The 19,796-nt window shown below is 38.1% G+C and overlaps 1 protein-coding gene across 3 annotated transcripts in view; it reads right to left on the reverse strand.

Annotated features, from left to right (window-relative positions):
- Nucleotides 1-1,319: 1,319 nt before the first annotated feature.
- Nucleotides 1,320-19,796, reverse strand: part of SLC24A4 (solute carrier family 24 member 4) — a 94,669-nt gene continuing 76,192 nt past the window's right edge. For 2 of the 3 annotated variants that reach the window (XM_027459271.3, XM_027459269.3), the window contains exons 13-17: nt 14,450-14,616; nt 12,089-12,203; nt 10,152-10,264; nt 9,431-9,496; nt 1,320-7,690 (exon numbers count right to left, since the gene is read on the reverse strand). In XM_027459271.3, coding sequence (XP_027315072.3) covers nt 7,538-7,690; nt 9,431-9,496; nt 10,152-10,264; nt 12,089-12,203; nt 14,450-14,616 — 614 coding nt within the window. In that variant the 3' untranslated portion in view covers nt 1,320-7,537. Of the gene's footprint in view, nt 7,691-8,799; nt 8,859-9,430; nt 9,497-10,151; nt 10,265-12,088; nt 12,204-14,449; nt 14,617-19,796 lie in introns of all 3 variants that reach the window. The other variant, XM_038180274.2, reaches the window with a different exon arrangement.

Raw genomic sequence — 19,796 nt, forward strand, 5'->3', positions numbered from 1 at the left:
TTAGATGCAATGTACTTATGAAGCTAATTTTCAGCCTAAAAATTACTGGAATTTCAGTGTGTGCTAGGGGCAGAGGGGGTATTCTTGGCTTTTCTAGGACTGATTCACCCTATCCATCTTAAACCACACCATTTTGCAGCCCTTTTCTTTTTTATTATTATTTTTTTTATGCAGCTGAGTTGGGAAGGTTTAAAAATGGTTGATGATGGAAGCCCTTAAGTGCAACATGCACTTTGGTTGTAATCAAGTGCTTTCAGCACATTCACAGATTATACAGCAGTTCTGCTTCCACACAGTAGGACGCGACTGCACCAATAATATGGTATATTCCTGTAGGAACTGTCATGCCTGTTGTGTCACCAACCCATACATCATGTGCCTTTCATAGAGCCTATTACATAACAGATCACGATGGGTCATGAGGTCAAATGTGTGGGGGATTAGAAGAATGGGTACTTTCTATATTCAGATTTCGATTTTCAGAAGTTAGTTCTGTATGGAAGAAGGAATCTTTTCCCTTCCCCAGCCTAGAAACAGTTCGCCTAGCATATACCAAAGAATGAACCCTTGTGCAAAAGTCAAAGAATGCATGGTATTGCTCTTCTCCACTTCACAAGGGCTCTTCTGTTGACGTACAGAAACACAGTGGCTAATCACAGGTTTATACAGCAACAGGGATTCCAAAAGCGTGCACTGCGGTTCAGAAAAATAAGGTCACACTTTATCTCCTCGCAGTAAACTGGATAGGAGCATTAATGGGAGGACTCTCATCTAATGAAATTGTGGATAAACTAGCACATGAGCAAGGTAATTCCTGGTTCCTTTTTTTCAGAGAACTGCATTTAAAGACCGCATACCTATAGCAGAAGACATCTGAAACCCTGAGATGGACAGCTCATAGAATCACAGAATATCCTGAGTTAAAATTGACCCAAAATGACTATCGAGTCCAAGCCCTGGCTCCACACAGGAGCACACAAAAATCAGACCATACATCTGAGAACATTGTCTAAATGTTTCTTGAAACATTCTTGATGAACATATCTTGTCCCAAAAGAGCAAATCACGCATTTCGGAATCACTGTGAATCAAATTGATAAACTTAACTTACCCCAAAATTAGCTTGATCCAGGTGATACTCCCTTGAACAGACGAAAATGTGTGAACCTTCTGTCATTCAGTTCAGCAGAGACCAAATTTCACCAAGAAAGTGCAGGCACATATTCTAGCTGGGTCCTGAAATTTTAGATTTTCAACAATATATATGAGAATCCTTCACATGTTCTCAGCATCTGAGAAGAATACTGCAAACACTCAAGTTGTTCTTATATAATTTATTGATAGTGTACATATGTTGATAATATAGTGCATTACAATACTGACTGCTAGAATTTTTTATAAATGTTTAGTTAACTATTTTTTTAAAATTTTCACAACAAAAATAATCAATTATCATGCCAACATTTTGTAACAAATTATCACATTAAATCCATTTGGATTTCATGACATATTTATCTGTACAAAGGACCCCATATCACAGAGCATTCACAGTGCATAAGGTCACAGTCATTGAAAAAATAAATAACATGATAAATAGATTTGTGTTATTTACAGTTTACAAACTCATCCCTTTCTGTTTTCAAATAAGCAGTTCTAGAAAGTTGTAATAATATTTTAAGAGGTACTGAACCTCCTAAGGGTGCACTGCAAATGCCTGCAAGTATGAAACACAGGGAAGTTTAAAAGGTTCAGAAGTTATTTTCGTGATCATAAATGATTTCAAATACTTTCTTGCAATGGAGGAGATAGCGGGAGCCAAATTCTACTCTCAGTTCCACTGATAAAAATTTGTGCCAACTACCAGGACGTGAATGAGTGCTGGCATCCCTTCCAAGAACGAGAAGGCCAGAATTTGGTCGTAACTTTGCTGCAGTTTCAGCCATTTGGAACAGTGATGCTGTTGGGGAAGCAGACCTACAAGTGTTCTTTGCATACCCAACTGGGATATGAGTGAAGGCAATAATCTTGCTGCAAAACCCGCTGAAAAGAAGCATCACAGTTGGTATTAGGCTTTCCAGAGACTTTACCTGTCTGGTTTTGATATATTCTGATAACCTTTAGATTTTGTCACACTTCCCTGTTGCTATAAACCTACCATTGTATTTGTCTTTCAAGTTTACCAAGATCATCTCAGTGATAAGACAGCAACAATCACATACATTCTTTGTGCAAGTAAGAAAGAAATGGAATTAAATTCAGTAATTCTCGTAAGAAAATATTCAACTGTTATTAGGTTCCTATGCTCTTTCATTTCTTTCAGACAGTGTACTGTATGGCAGAAGTATGGTAGCAAGTAGAACGTGGGATGTACAGACTGTCACCATCATTATACAGGTCAGCCTACGGAGAAGGAGCTACATGTATCTCAAATTTGGGGACAGGGATGTAGAGGATCTCACAGCTTTCTCTGTGGAGAAAATATGAGGACACCACGCAAGGGAAATATAAGAAAATGCATTCTCAAGTTATTCGAAAGAGGTTTTTAAACTTGTGCATATCAGGTCAGAAACTGGAATGCACCTATCAGTTGAACGACATTCTTCTTTTCAGCAGAACATTGATCACTTGCATACAGTTTTCAAAATAGTTCAAGAAAGTAATAAGGGGAAATAAGGGGCTTGGTACAGAATTGCTGGGACTAAATGCTGTCATTTACCCGTGTAACCATCATATAAATCTTACCACCCAACAGACTGAAAAATCTAGAGTTCAGATTCAAAGAAATATAAAGCCAAATGTGTAGTAAGTGGGTGAACTGCAGAGCTTTTCTTCTGAGTGCTTAAACACAAGTAACTGAAGGATCTGAGACTTGCAATGACAGAACATTATGTCCAAAGGTGTTGCATTTCAATCTGCAAGATTCTTTGGTTTCACCTGGCTATCAGTGTTACTTTAGTGTCTGTTTTATATTACATTAGGTCTGATCTTTCCTTAGCATGAATAATCAGGCAGTATTTATACAGCTTAAAGCATTCTACCAAAAAAAAAATAAATAAATAAATCTAACAGCGGTACACAAATAAATGACATTACAATTGCAAGAGATCCAAAAATGGAAGACACCCAAACTCATGAGGGATTTGTGCAACTAGAGCAAACATAATAAAAACAAGTGTGTGTAATTAAAGCACAGTCACAAAGGAAATCAAAGAATAGAGCCTTCTCTATAATTGCTGTATAAGTATCGGAGTAGGAAAGACCTTTTCCGTTTGTTTACATGTTGACAGAATGTTTACAAATATAATGTAAAACCAGAAACTAATTATGCATTAGTCACAGCTGCAGCAAACATATCAAAATAAAGTAAAATAACATTGGCACGCCAGTGACTGAGCCAGGAGAAGGATGTTGACTCTGCTGTACCTGCTGGGAAGACTTCAGGTGTTCTGCTAGGCTGGACTCAAGCCCAGAGAGCCGCCCTTAGATCATCAGTAGTCATTGAGAAACCATAGCTGTAGCTTCTTAGAATTAGATTTAGGCATGTAGATCCCAAGCCTGAAATTTTAATTTGGGCAATATTTTCAGTGGGACTCAGAGTAGCAGCAGCTGAACTTTGATCACGCAACTTTATAATGCAGTGTGAGTGTTATGGTCTGTATGGGATCAGACACTGCTGAACTTGATGGATCATCTCTGTGGGACTGTACTACTCCAGTGGAACTGCAGCAGAAAAGAGCTGCTGGGAGCTCTGCTTGGCCAGCTGTACTTCAGTTATGGTCCTGTTCGTACACCAGGACAGCTCTGAAACCTTTGAGACAAGGAACCTGTTCTCCTCTTATTTACATGAGTGGGAATATAAAGTGGTATCAGCAGAGCAGAGGTCCATAGATTCCGGCCAAAGCTTTTAACTTGAGGGAAAAATTAAAATTGTAGACTACGAAACCAGTAACATATGAAAAGATCTGGATGTGATAGAAACCCCAGAAACCATGCTCAGCTGTCATCTTAGGAAACGATCCAGCAAGGCACTTAGATATGTTTTTAGCTTTAAGCATGGCATCAATCCTACTGAAGTTAAGCTTTGCTGGATAAAGGATATCTTTTTCTGTTCTGTATTACTTTTCAGTGTTAGTACGCTGGCGATTTTCAGATCACAGTAACAGCTTTCCTCTCACAACCACCAGCTTTCTCTTCACTCTTGAACTGAATATTAACTTACACACCGCTGTGGCACACATGCCAAACTCAGCCAGCTAACTTTTACAGTGGACAGTAAAACAATATGGCTACAAAATCTTGCAGACACAACTTGAACAGATGCAATGTAGAGTTGCAGTAACTTCAGAGAGCCAAGTGCAAATCACCCCTTATCTTGATTGGGAAAGGGCAAAATTTGTAGTGGTTTCCTGACCACACAAGCAAATTGTTTTCTGTACGTGTGAAAGGCACTATTCTGCTATTACTCAGCAATATTCTCCTGAATTACTGACACATTCTGAAGTGGGTATCTGACATACAACAACCTGTCCAACAGATCTTTCTCAGGCTATTTAGTTTATCTGCATGGTTCGGCCTATAGTTACCATCTTTATTCATTTTAGCATACTGGTAATGACTATATAGAGACTCTAACTACTTCATACGATCATGTGTCATCAAGGCCCTGATACAGCATCTAATATCTCTTTGGCAAGCAATATATCCCTGGTCACATCATTATGTCAGAGGAGAATCCTACTAATGTCAAGCATGACAAGCATGGCATGACACCTGTCTCATAACACAAGATGCATACGAGACTGCCTCAGGAAACGCAGCATTACAATCCATAGAAATAGTCCTGAAGTTGGTCTGTGTTTTACATAGGAGTATAAAATGCCAGGACCAGCCATGTGATTTAAGGTCACTATTACCCTCCAAGACCGTCTCTTCCTACAACAGAACACTCACAGTTTTTGGAGCAGGTGATATTCAATTTAGGCAAAATAATTCCAAATGATGTCTCAATGATTCACGGCATTAGCAAACACAATTTCATGCATATTTGAGCTGGGGATCAGCTGCTAGGGAACAAATGGGTGTCCCTAGTCTTTTAAAGTTACCTGAATCAGAAATATGTAGTACAGTACAATTTGCTGGATCTGGAACTGTAAATGTCGATGTCCTCATTAGAATCAACTCAGCTGATAAGTCGGCATTCAATAGGCTTTGGAACCACTCTTCCGTAGTGTAAATACACCTGAGCTGCCTGAACTGTGCACAGAACAGCAGATGTTTACTTGGAGGCAACTAGTTCTCCAAGCCCTGCCTCTACCTCTGCTCCTTTCAGCCTCATATCTAAGCTATCACAGGAGTATCAGCACCAAACTGTGCTCCTGAAAGAGGAGGGAAGAGAGTAAGAGTAAAGAGAGATGCTCCTTCACAGACTTTCTGCAACAGAAGACTCCAAGATGAATTCCACCACGAACTCACAGACTGAATTCCACCTCTTCAGCTTTGCTGCTACAGCACAGCAAAAATGTCTTGAATGCCAGGAAACAGGGTCATCTGCATACTTGAGGACAAATGTGTTTACTGTCATGCTTGCCTATTCAATAAAGCATTTTAGTAATGCTGTATTTGTTGCCATCTTTAGGACTGGTAGTTTAACTACCTAACTACCTTATTAAAGTGAAAAACTCTAAACGGGTGCTAATACTGACGTTTGTCATGGAGTGTACAGCAAATAATGAAGACGTTGCTATTTTTTCCTTAGCATTACATTGAAAGGATTCAATTCCTAAAAAATGTTTAACAGCAGAATACACTCCTTGATTTGTATCAAAATAAATTTTAAATAGCCTTAATTGTAAACACATTGCCTGGTGTAAACAGTGTCCTATGTGTGAGCTGGTTGAACGGAATTATTTGTCAGATATGCCAAGATAAGGAACTTTTTTGATTTAGTGCTTATTTATTAAGGTTCTTTAGTATGTTCTCATTGACATAGTAATGGGAATTTTTATATGTAGTCTTAAGTGCAAAATATATTAATATATTTAAAAATGCATCAACTTTTAGTTGGCAGATTTGGTTTATAAACATTAAAAAATTAAAAAAAATCTATGTATAAAGTTAAATGTGCTTCTTTAGAAACTCTGTGATCTTTCATTCGTATACAGCTTTAAAATATTTTGAAGTAGCAATGCAAAATATGCACACTGTTTTGGTGATTTGCAGTCTTATGATTACTACAATATGGAATGTTACCCATTATTTTTAATACTCTGGGCCAGATCCTGCTGTCATTTATATCCAGAGTAGTTCCCTATATCAGATTTATGCTGGTGGATAGGATATCAAAACCTGGCTTCTACTGGGGGTTAAGAAGAAGTATATCATGCCTCAAAACTTGCATACAACCAAATCAAAGACCACATTCTCTTGACAGATTTGCTTTTGTCTACCTGTTTCTTATCTGCACTGCTCAGTGTCAGACACCCACCTTCATTAAGCTTCTGGGAATAAATAGAGTAGAGAATACACCAGCTTCTTGACTGATGAAATAAGCTTCTTTCCCCCATCAAACAAATCAAATCATAACCAGGGTGGGTTTTGTTGTCAGAAAGCCTGGATTATGTTCAGATACTTTTCTCAGCTGATAACAATAACTGTTAGTTACTGAGCACCCAGTTGTATTTTATTTGTTTAGATTCTTCTAAATTTACAAAATGGGCATACGAGGGCCAATGCAAAATATTTCTCATGATGTAATATTCCACAAATGTTAGTTTATACTAATATATACAGCATTCCTTATTAATGGTAAAACATTATTTTTCAAGTATAAATTTCTGCATGTAATTCTCTTCTTCGATATGCAGATAGTCAAACTTTTAGTGTGCATCATCAGAAGTGATACAACATACAACCATTTCCTCTTCTTTCTCTGCTGCATTGTTCATCTTCATTGAAAAGAATGATAAATATGCAACACTGCCATCAAAACTGTCCTTGCAGTTCCTCTATAAGCAGAGCACTTGAAAGGGGAAATGATGTCCTCAACAGTGCATGCCATGATATGTGCCTTGGACTTTCTGGTCCTGTAGTTGAGACATTTTGACTAAGCCAAGAAAAGTTTCGAGCTTGCCTCTTTTCCTTCCACGGAAAGTAAGTGTCAAAAGCTAAAGAACTATAAAGATTTTTCTCCAGTCTTCTTGTTAACCTTGGAGGTGGTGTTTGATTGTCTGCAACAGGAGAATGAAAATCACAACAGAAAGTCCCATACATGGGGACATTCGAGAGTTCTGCGTAAGATCCACACAGCTTTATGACTGAGCAGCAATATCCAAAGAGAAGGAAAATGCTTTGGTTGCCTTGAGCTAGCACGTTACAAGAAAGGTATGCTTTCCTTCCACACAGGTAAAAGTGCTTGGTAGCTGAAGAAGCAGGAATGACACTCAAATTACTGATGGAAAGAAGGTAGAAATGTGAAATGTCTCCTGTCATTTACAGCACATGTAATCAGAAGAATTGCAGTCTCTCTCCTTATTGTAGTTTAAAGTTCTTCTCGGCACATAGGGAGGTTGACAAAGGTGAAGACATTGAACTCTATCAATATAGAGAAACACAGGAAAACAGCATAAAGAAACAACACGTAGATGCCTAATTTCCTGTCAAGTTTCCACTTATTTACATGGATTCCAAACACCTGCAAGCAAACAAAGTGTTAGTTAATTAAGCCACAAAGGAGACTTTTGGAGACAATTATAAGCTAAAAATGAGAGCCTTTTGAATTAGAGATTCTGAACTAAGATAAAAATATATTCTTGGTATTTTACAGAATAAAAAGGCAACATATGTTTTCCTGATCAAGAAAAAGAATATAAAAACACAGTCCAATGACTCAAACTCTGGCCTTTCTTTTGTCTGAAGATTCCTTTACAAAACATTAAATTAACCTGCTTTAAGGTCACTTCAGAAGTTCTTCATGGAGCAGAGAAACAGGACCCTAGGTGCTCAGTTTCAGTATGTGGAGCATTTTCAGTATGTGGGACACATTCTAGTCAGGCAGCATTGACTGGCTATGATCTAAAGAAATGCCCTGAATATGCCTCTCCCCGAAGTGCTCCCCTACAGATCCTACAGTAGATCACCAGCACCTAATGTTCATTCTTTCAACAGCTTCAGAAGAGCTGCTTTCTTTGATATTTTACTCAGCTCCAGAACTAAGGGGAGTTACAAGTTACAAGCAGCAAAGCAATGAAATCCGCATGAAGGCTCCTATTTTCTGTGGTGTTGAGTGCTTCTGAACAATTACTCTCCAAAGAGTTTTTCTGTGGGAGGATCTGGGGGAATCAGGGTATCCAGCAGAACAAATGAGACAACAATAGATGCTTTGAACTCAAATGATATGGCTGAAAAGAGTCTTTTCAGAAAACCCTGAGCAGCTAGCACAGGAACACATCTGCATAATCCTCCCATATTTTCCAAAGTGCTGGTTACCAGTAAGCATGCAGCAACGTCATATACAAGTGTCTAAAAAACATTTTTGTTGTTTCACAGGCGCCGTGCAGTATGATGGAACTGGAGATAGGAAAAGAAAAGAACAGGCTCCCACCACTTACGTTATTAGATGCACTAGGAAGTTAGTGGCAAAGTGAACAGTCATTCCACCACTTAAGTCGTGCACAGGTGATGTGGAGTTTTCTAAGACCTAGCCATGCAACAGTGTAGAAACTCCCGTGATGATCCCCTCCTCTGCAAGAGCCTCCACAGGCAGCCAGTGTAAGATGTTAATATAAATGGGTATTTTTATACCTTTGGGATTTGATTCTTTCCACAGATGCCTCCCTGGGAGTCAGCAGGATCAGAGAACCCTAAGTACCAGCAAAATTGACTTTTGAAACAGAACTATTGTTTCACCTTAACAAGTCTTGTGTTCTAAGGGTAACTGAGTGACATTTAGCATGCCTATTCAGAGTTCTGAAGTTCACAGTCCTCACAGACACGTCTTCATGACGGGTTTTGGCTACAACACTTCATTAGTCTAGGCTGGTTTGAAAATCAGAGATGGAGGGATAAAAAGAGGGATGAAACACACCTGGGACTTGCCATAGCATAAAGTAGGCAGGCCTGGGGTATGCAGCTGGACACAGGAGCAAAGGAGTATTATTGGATCACATAATTTCAACACTGGCACTGAAATCAATGGGAACCTACATACATCTGTCATCTCTTCTGCCCCAAATGTCAGATTTCAGTCCTCACAGAGGACAATGGAAGCTCTTCTACTCATGGTACTGTTATAAGAATGGCACATAAAAATGGATACTTTGGGGATAATAAGTACTTTAAAATTTTCCTTCCAGATTATGTAAAGTAAATAGTTAATGATTATTTTGCAATCAGAATACTCTGAAGAGTAACATTTGGAAACACGTATACTTACAGTCAGCGCCACTGATCCTAGCAAAAGTGCAACTGAATAGACCAGTCCTTTACTGTTTATCTTAACCTGTGGGAATTAGACAAAAAAAAAATAATTAAAAACATTCAGAATACAGTAATTGTGTTTTAGAGATCAGAAATCAATTTATTGATTTATGGTAGTCCACCTTCTGCCTTGAATAGTGACTGACTTACACATTTGAAACTATACAAACCTGTGACAGATTTATCATAATGGAGAATGGGAAGGTTTGGGATTTAAAATAAACGTGTAAGAAATCCCTCCTCCATAGAAATAAATAAATGAGTAAATAAAATCAGCATTTTTAATGGATTTTCTGTTAAGAGATCCTCATGATGGAGGTATGTCGTTATTCTTGCCTTACAAGAATACTAAGGTACAGGAAGGCAGATGTGCTTGAGACTGCAGTGAGAAAATGACTGTGCCATGAACAGATATACATGGCCCTGTTTTTTGCTATAGAATATAATGTACTCAAGTTGGCAAACTGTGAATTAATTACAGCTTGTGGAAGGAAAATTGTTTATGTAACTTCTGGTTCCTTGGCAAAGAAATAGCACCTTATTCAGAAACCAATACATGCTCAGCATTTGCTCTTTCATTAGTTGGTAATTTACATGCTTTCTTTTAAGGATATGGTTGTTTGTTTGTTTTTTAATGGAGAAAAAGAACACATTACAAAAATGTCCAGGATACATACAGTTGATCCACAATCAATCGCCATGGTCTGCAAACCCCATGGAACACCAAGGCCCACCAGAATGTCAAAGACGTTGCTTCCTATTGTGTTGGATACTGCCATGTCACCAAGGCCTGCAAAGGAAAAACAACCTTCAGGTAAAAACAAAGGATAGGATCAATATTTCGTTTTCTAGAGGAAATTAAAGGGGAATGATTGGCATTGATCCAAGCCCTCTTGGACTGGCCAGAGTGAGGTAGGGAGATCATTTCCATAACTGCTTGCTCCAACTGCATCTTCTTTGTGGCTTGGCAAGCTTTACTGAGTGCATGGTATCCATTCAGCCTGTGTGTTCAATGCCAGTTCAAAAATGAAGCTGATGCTGTTGTGTTCTAGACAGGCTGCAGCCACAGGGAAACTGGAGATTGTCTACTGGATTTAGTCTGTGGACACGCAGCTCACATAAATGATGAAAATTGGTCCAGAAAAGAACTCAACCAGATGGGAGTCAAAGATATTAAGCCCTTCTGTGGGGTATGGGTTTAATCAGCATCGACTCTACTTTAGGAACAATCAAGTGGGAACAATCAATAAAAATAAAAAAAGAGTGAATGGTGATGAAGTCCCTAGGCATTACTCATAATCCAGTCCTAATGCCTATCACTGGCTGCCATTTCATACTGCACCAGTATCAATAAACGTGAGGAAGGCAGAAGAACTCTTCTCTGTCTAATTTCCCCAAGGCACTGGCTTAACTATTAACTCCTTTCTGCAAAACACACACCAGGAAAGAAGAGGAACTCTGACATAAATGGGACACATCCTACAAATACTTAGAGTACAGAGAGCACAGACAGACACTGCCGGATCACAAGTACAGTCTCTGCTTGAAGGGAGATGCTCATAGAAAGGTTGTGCTTTCAATCCGTATTATGGCAGTGTCCCTCTCCACTCTTTAGATATTTGTCTACGATCTGTCTTGTAACCATCTTCCTGGATTCCAAGTAGTGCAAAAACACTGTCCTTGAACAAGAGGGGTTGCTTTTTCCCAAGCTACTGCTTAGCTTCACTTTCAGAGGAAATAATTCTTTCAGTACTTTTGCCTAATACTAAAGAACTGATTTAAAGCAGCACTCTGTTAATTAAAAAATGTAATGTTTTCCTTCTGTTCTTTCAAAAAGCTGTTCATTTAATACTACATATGGAAAGCTAATTTAGTAGAAAGGTTGTTCCATAAGAATCCTGAATACTTTTGTTCTGCTTTTGTGAGATTTTCCTGCACAAAACAGGTAATAGAAACTCAAGAATGAAATATTTTAAATAGATCATTCTTTTTAATTAAGTGGCATTTAAGAGCATTATTTCTATCTCAAACTACAAATATGGGACCTTGGGGTACTTAATTTATCACTTCAGAACTCTTGTTATTTGCCCAGCGATGTGTTCTGGAGATCTCATTATCTGGGAAAAAACAGACTATGGAGATACAAATGGTGGAAAAGAATACAATTAGGAGCTGATCATCTTAACCACTTCACTTCCCTGGGTAGAGGAGGTCTTCTAAAAATCAGTACAAGTTTTACATGGGCTAGTGCTCGTTAGCACATATTCTTCTATGCAGTTTTTTTTTTTTTAATAGCTGATATGCCAGTTTTGTCTGGCTTGTATCTTTTTACCCAGACTGATACATACCATGCATAGGATATCTGAGTTTTGAGTGACCTTCAAGAATGCTAGGCCATGCCCAGTCTCAATAAGCAAAAGATAACAGTACAGGGATGACTTCTTAGTTCACCATACTTAACAAAGCAATTTTTTTTTAATCTGGGCCCTGAAACAGTGAGAATAAATAATAAACTAAATAAGAATAAAATTGCATTGAGGATTTGTTTGTATGGAGGTAGCAAATAATAGAGCAAGTATGTAACATTGCAGGAATGCTCCCGCAGGCACACTACCTTGTCTTGCTACTATTAGGCTGGCCATGCAGTCTGGGACACTTGTTCCTGCAGCTAGGAAAGTAATGCCCATGATCACATCTGGTATCCCGAGCGTGTATCCAATCACGGTCACCTGAACAGTGAGGAAAGTAGGTTAACCTCTCATATTTGGAAAGTCTCCTCAATCCAATACAGTTGTGGCAGACCCTTAACTTTGATTTCTGATGTGGACCCTAGCAGAATTAGACTCAAATCCATTTCTGCAAATGAAGTAACTGTGGAATAACCAGCCTAAAATCAACCTTGTAAAAAGGAAAAGTACTTCGGTCATACTCTTCAACATTTCATGAGCAAAAAATAAGCACCATTTTCTGTAATTTGAATAGGACATACTGATTTTTTAAGGAAAAGCACAGACATGGTTTTGTTTTTACTTTATTCCCAAAATGGCAAGATACGTATTGGTTCTTTTCTCGTGAGGACTGGAGTCAATTTATATTGTGATATAGGGCCAGAAATATGAAGAACTTATTATATTCCAACACATGAAGAAGGAAACACTTTCTTGAATGACTCCTGATGTAATCCCAAAGTGAGCGTGTCTGGCTACACTATCCCCTGAGAATCCAGATGCAGCTTTATAAGTGCTTAGGGGAGGGCTGAAACTTGTAGCAGAACTCCTGGGAGAGAACAGGGAATAGTATTTAGCTGGAACATCCAAAGAAGACTGAAAAAGAGTCAGGAAAAAAGGCTGAACAGGCAGCCAAGCATGCAAAGGAAATAGCCTTGTGATAGCGAGAGGACTGAAGCAGGAACAGGCAGCTGCTTCCTTGCACAGACTGCTAAGGGTGAAAGCCTTTAAGTCTCTGTGTTGTTTTCTTGAAGTAGTTTGCCAGTCTCTTACATGAGGAAGACTGGACCCTTTGCCAAGGAAAAGGTATTCTTTAGGAACCCATGAACAAACATTCACATTATCAGGGGCAAGCTGTGGCTCAGAAGAGTAGGCATCATTCTGTTGCAAGTGGTAACAGATTATTAAGGTCTGTGTGTGTCTTAAAATAAGAGGTGTAGGAGCCTTGGTGTGTATGTCTCTTGTTTGTGAAAGGGACTTCTGCAAATGGAACCAAGGTACAGAGCATGGTCTGACAAAGGACATATGGTACGAAATGAATGTGTGGCTTTGGCACCATTATACCAGGCGGAATGAGTGGCTGGCATATGGATTTCTCAGCATTAAGAGAGTGGGGGATTACTTTATAATGCAAAACATTGTGCATCACATATATAGAAAACACGGAATCTTCTGTGAGAGGAAGCATAAATGTAAAGTAGTCTGCAAATGTCTGACACGTTTGGAGAAGGCAGAGATGTTTTCTGTCCAAAAATATTTTGCAGGTAAGGAGCTCATGAACAAAAAGTCTTACGTATATATGCCTATAAGAGTATATATATATATATATATATATATATATATATATATATATATATATGGCTATGAGTATATATATATATAAGACATACATGTATGCATAGTCTCAGCACGAAGCAAGCTGGCTGTTTCTTCACTATATTTTCCTTTAAAAGGAAAAATGAGCATATGAATTCTTTGGCAGCACATCCTACCTATCTTCTAGTGATAGGTATATGCAACTTCTTGGGTTTGCATCTTTTGGAATAGAAAAAGGTAATTTTCTGTACTTCAAAATTACGGTCATTTTTGTTTCCATCACAGAAACTACTTTGAGAAGCTTTCTTAGTCATGTCTCTTCTCTGACTGCAAATGTAAACTTAAGAATGTGAAAGAGGAAAAGAAAGAAAAAAAAGGAAGCTATTCAAATCTCCAAGTAAGTGTGCTCCTTGGTCACAATTTACAGATCTACATCTGATATACAACTTCTCACAGATCTAGGGCAAATGGAAGCGTACACGCAAGCATAATACTCTTCACTAAGAAAAACTTTCTTGCGTTATTCCACTCTACTTGAGGTGTTTTACAGCACTTCAATTTTTTCCATCCATCTGCCTTTTCAGCATGTTTCAATACCAGAGCCTACAGCCAAATTTCTGAAGGTGTCTCAGGAAGTCTACTGTGAACTGAATGCTGCCATTTAGATTCCCCTTCATTAGTAGGATGCGGATGCCCACATTGTTTTGAAAATTGAGCTGGCACCTTCATGCACCATGTTGGGCCCTATATAGGAAAGGCCCAAACATTTGTGCAGAAAAGAGTAGAATAAAACTAATATTATAATAATAAAGAGTGTAAACTGAAGAGACTACACTATGACTATATGTCTTTAACAAATATACAATAGATCTACAATCTGTTTTGTGATGCACATTTCACTCAGCACAGTATGCCTTGCCACACGTGCTTACCATCCACACCATGAAGTAGGAGAACAAGGCAATCCAGAGAGTGGATAAGACAAATGTGAACATAAACCAACTCTCCCAGCGCGGTTTGCTGCAGTTTGGAATGGTGCAAAAAAGCAAGAATATCAATGGCCACGTCAAAATCCATTTAACTTTGTTCATTTTTCCATCTGCAGGACAAAGAAAGGAGAGAACCAGTTTATTTTTTTCATCACTATCCCAGGCTCACATTTCTTTGAATACAGCAGATGATGAGATCTCTGAAAGCTGGTTACAGCCGTGCACGTCAGCTCATTTTCCAGTGTATCTTTCATCTATGCTTGCTCTCTATTCGCAATCTCAATCAAATTCTGCCCTTGCATGCACATCCAGAATCTTAATGCTAAGCCTCCCTAAGTATATGTAAATCCAAGAAGGATTTATAAGGATTTTAAACTATGGCTACTTATAAAACCAAAATTAATGGTCCAATTTGTTGCTCTTTCAAATACCTCCGTTACTATTAATTCAGAGGCACAAATAAAAACAAACAATCAAGAAACCTGACTTTTTAGAAGGAAGATGGAAATCCTTGTAGTTAAAATGACCTGCAACTTCTGTGCAGCAACAGAAAATAATTTCAAAGAAAACAGAATCACAGATCCAACCTGTGAACACGATAAACTCATTTCACATACCCAACTGTGGACACTTGGGCAAGAAATTCAAACTAGGACTTAGGAGACCTATACTCATTACTCCCTCCAACTGCACACCTTGGGCTAATCTCTTTTATCCTCTGTAAAATAAGACTGGAGACAATGACTTCCCTCGTACAGATCCCTGAAATCAACAGGTGAGCAATACCAGACAAATGTCACTACTGATGAAGACAAGTACATGCCTTCTTATTTGTCAAAAAATGTGTATTATTGTAAATGTGCGTGTAATTCTCAATACAAATAAGAGAATTACTTTACAATTGGGTCATAAATCTCTGTGGCACTTACTTACCTTTCATAAAGTATCCTGCAAGTAGGATAACAAATTTGTTAATCAGGATAAATCCAAGTAGCACAGACAACTGCACAGAGGTTTTTGTTTGGGTTTTCCTTACATAGATTTAGAATTCTGCTAGTAAGGATTTTAGTCATAAACTGACAGTGATATGTATATGATCTGATAAAATATGCCATTTTTAATATAACGGGTAATCACACTGAAGGAAATTATCAGATACATCTTTCAGTGAAGTTAATTCAATTATAAAGGGCAGCTAACAAAACTCCCATCAACTTCACCAGGAATTTTCTTTCTGCAAAAACTTTGGAATTAAGGATTTTTCAATGCAAGTTTTTGTCAATGGATTCAGTTAGAATTAAATCTGTCCTCTGGAGCAATGTACACCAGATATAAAGAAATCAAAAGTTAAACCTTTTAAAATTAATAACATCTTTGTAATTTATGAGACTCCGTAATAGTTGAATTAAACTGCAAATGCAGGTCTTCATTTTACTTAGGTATGTATTCTAGGGCTAAGGTATGAATAAGCTCCTTAACTTGAGAATTTCTTGTAAATTCTAGGATGCCATCAGCCCACCAGGAAACCTTAGACTAAGCTTGGCTCTTTACTCCCTTTTAGCTTGTGGCTGTAGAACTTCCACCACATAAAACTACTAAAGTCTCCTTCATCAATTCTGCTTCTAAATTTGTACATGACATTGGAAGCATAACAGATATTACAGGAAAGTCCTTTTTCCTTTTGCTTACATATACTGCTATACAGGTTTTAAAAACAGTAATCGTTCTGTTCTGTCCAGAAAAAGAAATGGCACTTGTTAGCTCACATCTCACTAACTCTGTTAATGAGACTGTAAATATCCTATGGTATTTCATACCTCCTTCTGTTTTATTTGTTTTGGTTTGGATCATTAAAAGACTCCTGCTGGTTAATTTGTACTCTTTGTCTACCCATGTTGCTAAGCCTGGTTCATAGTCAAACAAGTCAGCATGTCCCAGGCTGGTAATTTCCCCAGTTAATTCCAAATGCAGGGTGAGTGGGCGACAGTTTGACAGGAAAAAAAAATGGATCTGATTCTGATCTGATGCTGGCTTAATCTGACTGACTTCAGAGGTGCTACACACAGGAGACTCAGCCCATTTGTCTTTTCGATAACACAGATAAGAGAAACAAAATTGCCTGCAGAACAAATTGGGAATCAACAGATGTTCTCAGCCTCTGTTGGAGAATATGTATTGTGTCAGAGATCCTGCCTAATGTCCTTAATTACCTAAGAAACACTTAACTGCGAGAATTCACAGTGCCTTATCACTGGCATTGCTATTCTTGCTCAGACCCAGGAAAACAGAAATATTGGTGGAGAATTACTTGCCTGTCCCGTATCTTTGTTCAGATTGCATGGATGTGTGTCAGACTTCAGGGAACAGAAATTATAATTTTGTAGGGTTAACAGAGGAGACTGGCCATTGGCAGTTGGCCTGGAGTAGTTCTGAACTATCATGAACAAAACACCTACCTGACACACCTTACACTGGCTTCTCTTTTGTGCCAGGGCTTGCCAGCTTTTAAAAGCCTTCAGATAAAGCCTTAAATGGAGCTGGCCTTGGTTCTACCCAAGACCATTTTTTTCACCTCCTACTATGCTGGGTCATGGAACCTGTGTGGCACCCAATGCTGAAGTTTACTCTTATGCTGTGACATGGTAGTTTAGTAAGAATTTAGTAAGTTTAGCAGCAACCTCAAAACTTCATTTCCTCATGAACTTGATGCCTTCCATTCACTTCACCTGGCTGAAATGAATACATAAACCATATCCAGCATGAAAATTTTGTTTTCTTTCGCTCTTTTGAAACTACTTCTTGTGCTGCTCTTCGTTTTTGACTGCCCACTCTGAAATAATCATTAAAGTGATTTAGCAATAAATTTGTGAAATTGTGTTAGGCTTTTAGTTCGTGACAAATTGTTTTGTGATTGTTGCTTAGGAAGAAAATTATCCTCCTCATTAAGGCTATTATTCAATACATTGCTGCTCTGTAAAAATACACAAACAGTCCCATTACAAGATGTGAGCTCAGTTGTTTTAATGGCACTCCTGTGAGCCGTGGGCCTGAAGGCTCCTCCAGCAGCTCATAGCGCTGAGGAAAGGCATATGTTGTTTGCTGAGCCCCCACCCCGACTATAATGAGAGAATATTTCTGCTTTATTACAGAACACATCATTATAGAAGAGCTTGATTACAATGTTTCTGAAAACATATAATAAAGGGCAGCCCTACCACAAAGAGCCCTTTGGTAAATGTTAGTACATTTTGGGCCCTTCTTCTTTCCAGTGTTGATCACAATAATTGCTTTTGCATATACACAGCGTACTGGTGAAAGAAGTTAACAGCACACCTTGTAGCACTGAGAAGAAAGGAATATTTCCTTAAGGCACTACTGAAATTGCCTTTTGTAGGAAAAATATTATCCTATTTGCAATCTTCACACTGAGTAGAGGTGAACTTTGAGCAAAAGCCTGAAACTACCCCCGTGTTTCCATTCAGATCAGGATTGTACCCTTGAAGGTACAATGACTTCTGTCTCCTGACTCTCCCCATTTATTGGAGTTTTTTTTGCGATGCAGAACTGCCTTCGATCACACCAATGAAATCCCATTTGTCTATAGCTGAACCAGAGGCACACACCTAAAATGGTCCAAATAATAATGAACATTTAGCCCACGGGACCAAGTGAGAGCTAGCCTCAAACAGAACTTCCAAATGCAACTATGCTGCCAGGAGCAGATCCAAGTTACTTTAAAACATTTAAATCACTTAAATTTGACAGCTTTTTCACTTAGCCTTCCCTTTAAAAGGGCAGCAATCAAGCACAGACCTTCACTCCACATATTAGCTACTTCAGAACGTCTACACCTTTCAATGTGAAAAGGAAGTCTTCTGTACACAATTTAGTAGATGAACGATTTAAAGAATGGTATAATTTCCCTGAAAAGAATGAGTTTAACTGGCATATAGGATTTTTCCTAACTCTATTGTTATGAAATTCTATACATTCCTAATTTAAAGTAAGCTGGAAACAGGAAAGGTTTTCTCTAATTTAATCTATCTGCAAAATGAGGAAGGTTTCCTAGAGTTTGCTGCTGATTTCTATTTTTCTGATTTTTTTTTAATTGTTGTTGATTTTGTTTGTTTGTTTGTTGTTTTGGCTTTTGACAACAGTAAAATTACAATAAAAACAAGGCACTTCCAGCTGGCCTAGGATGTTTATTGCTGTAGAATTTTTCAGTGCTCTACTTCCTAATTTTTAAATTACCTTTTTTAAACGTTTATCTTTTTACAGTTCTCTACTATTTTTCATTAGCAAAAAATGAAGACATTTTTTTTTTCCCAATGAAAAGTGATTTTTAAATCACCCATCCCCTGGGTCCTAATTAGGCTTTATATTTACAAAGATTAAATTTACATCCACGTATCATTAGCAATATTAATTCAAATCTTGACCTGAAAATGTGCAGCTGCAATACACACACCTCCACATTGGGAGCTTTGTAATAAATCAGAAAGCGAGCACATTTCTGCTAGAAAGTGCTGTGGCTCATCAGCATTGAGAGTGATTAGAAAAAATTAGTATATGTAAATTAGCCAACCTGAAAGCTTAATTCATTCCTCAGCATGTGCTTTATCCAAAACACGATAGAGGAATATATCTTTTTGTCCAAGTATGGGACTTAACATAGGAGCAACCAAAAGAGATATAATAAACTGGATCCACTGTGAATTTTCCATCAGAATTATTTTCCGCTGAAAAATGCCTTTGTTGAGAAATCAAAATTTTCTAAGAAAATGTTTTTTAATTCACTGTCAGGCAAATTGACACAGAAGTTGCCCCTCTGCCTTCTTGGAAAATCCTTATTGATTTCGGCTCTGCAAGTTTCCCTAGGCAGCGTGGAAGTGAGACTCTGTATTAACATGCTGGAGCCAGCCTGCACAGTGGATAGAAAGGTGTCCAAGAAAGCCTGACCTTTGTCAGCCCTCCAAGTGGACAGCTGACATGTTAAAACAAACATTCTTATGTCAATTCTTTCTTCGGCAACAGAGCTTTGAAAACTTTTTTTTTCTTTCTTTTTTTTTTTTTTTCCTGTGAAAAATACCGAGGTTTTACTTCTCCTCCAAAACAGACTATTTTCCAAAATACTAACACTCTTCTCGGAAGTTTCATTTTCCAGAATACAAGTTCCAAATTCCAGACCATGAGATCTGCCCAAAACAACCCAGATTTCTATTCTGAGCCTGTGCCTTTACCACACTTTGCATACCCAGATTTATGCCAATAATTTTCTCTTCAAAACACA

Source organism: Anas platyrhynchos, chromosome 5 (assembly GCF_047663525.1).
Source record: "Anas platyrhynchos isolate ZD024472 breed Pekin duck chromosome 5, IASCAAS_PekinDuck_T2T, whole genome shotgun sequence".
NCBI classification, from domain to species: Eukaryota; Metazoa; Chordata; class Aves; order Anseriformes; family Anatidae; genus Anas; species Anas platyrhynchos.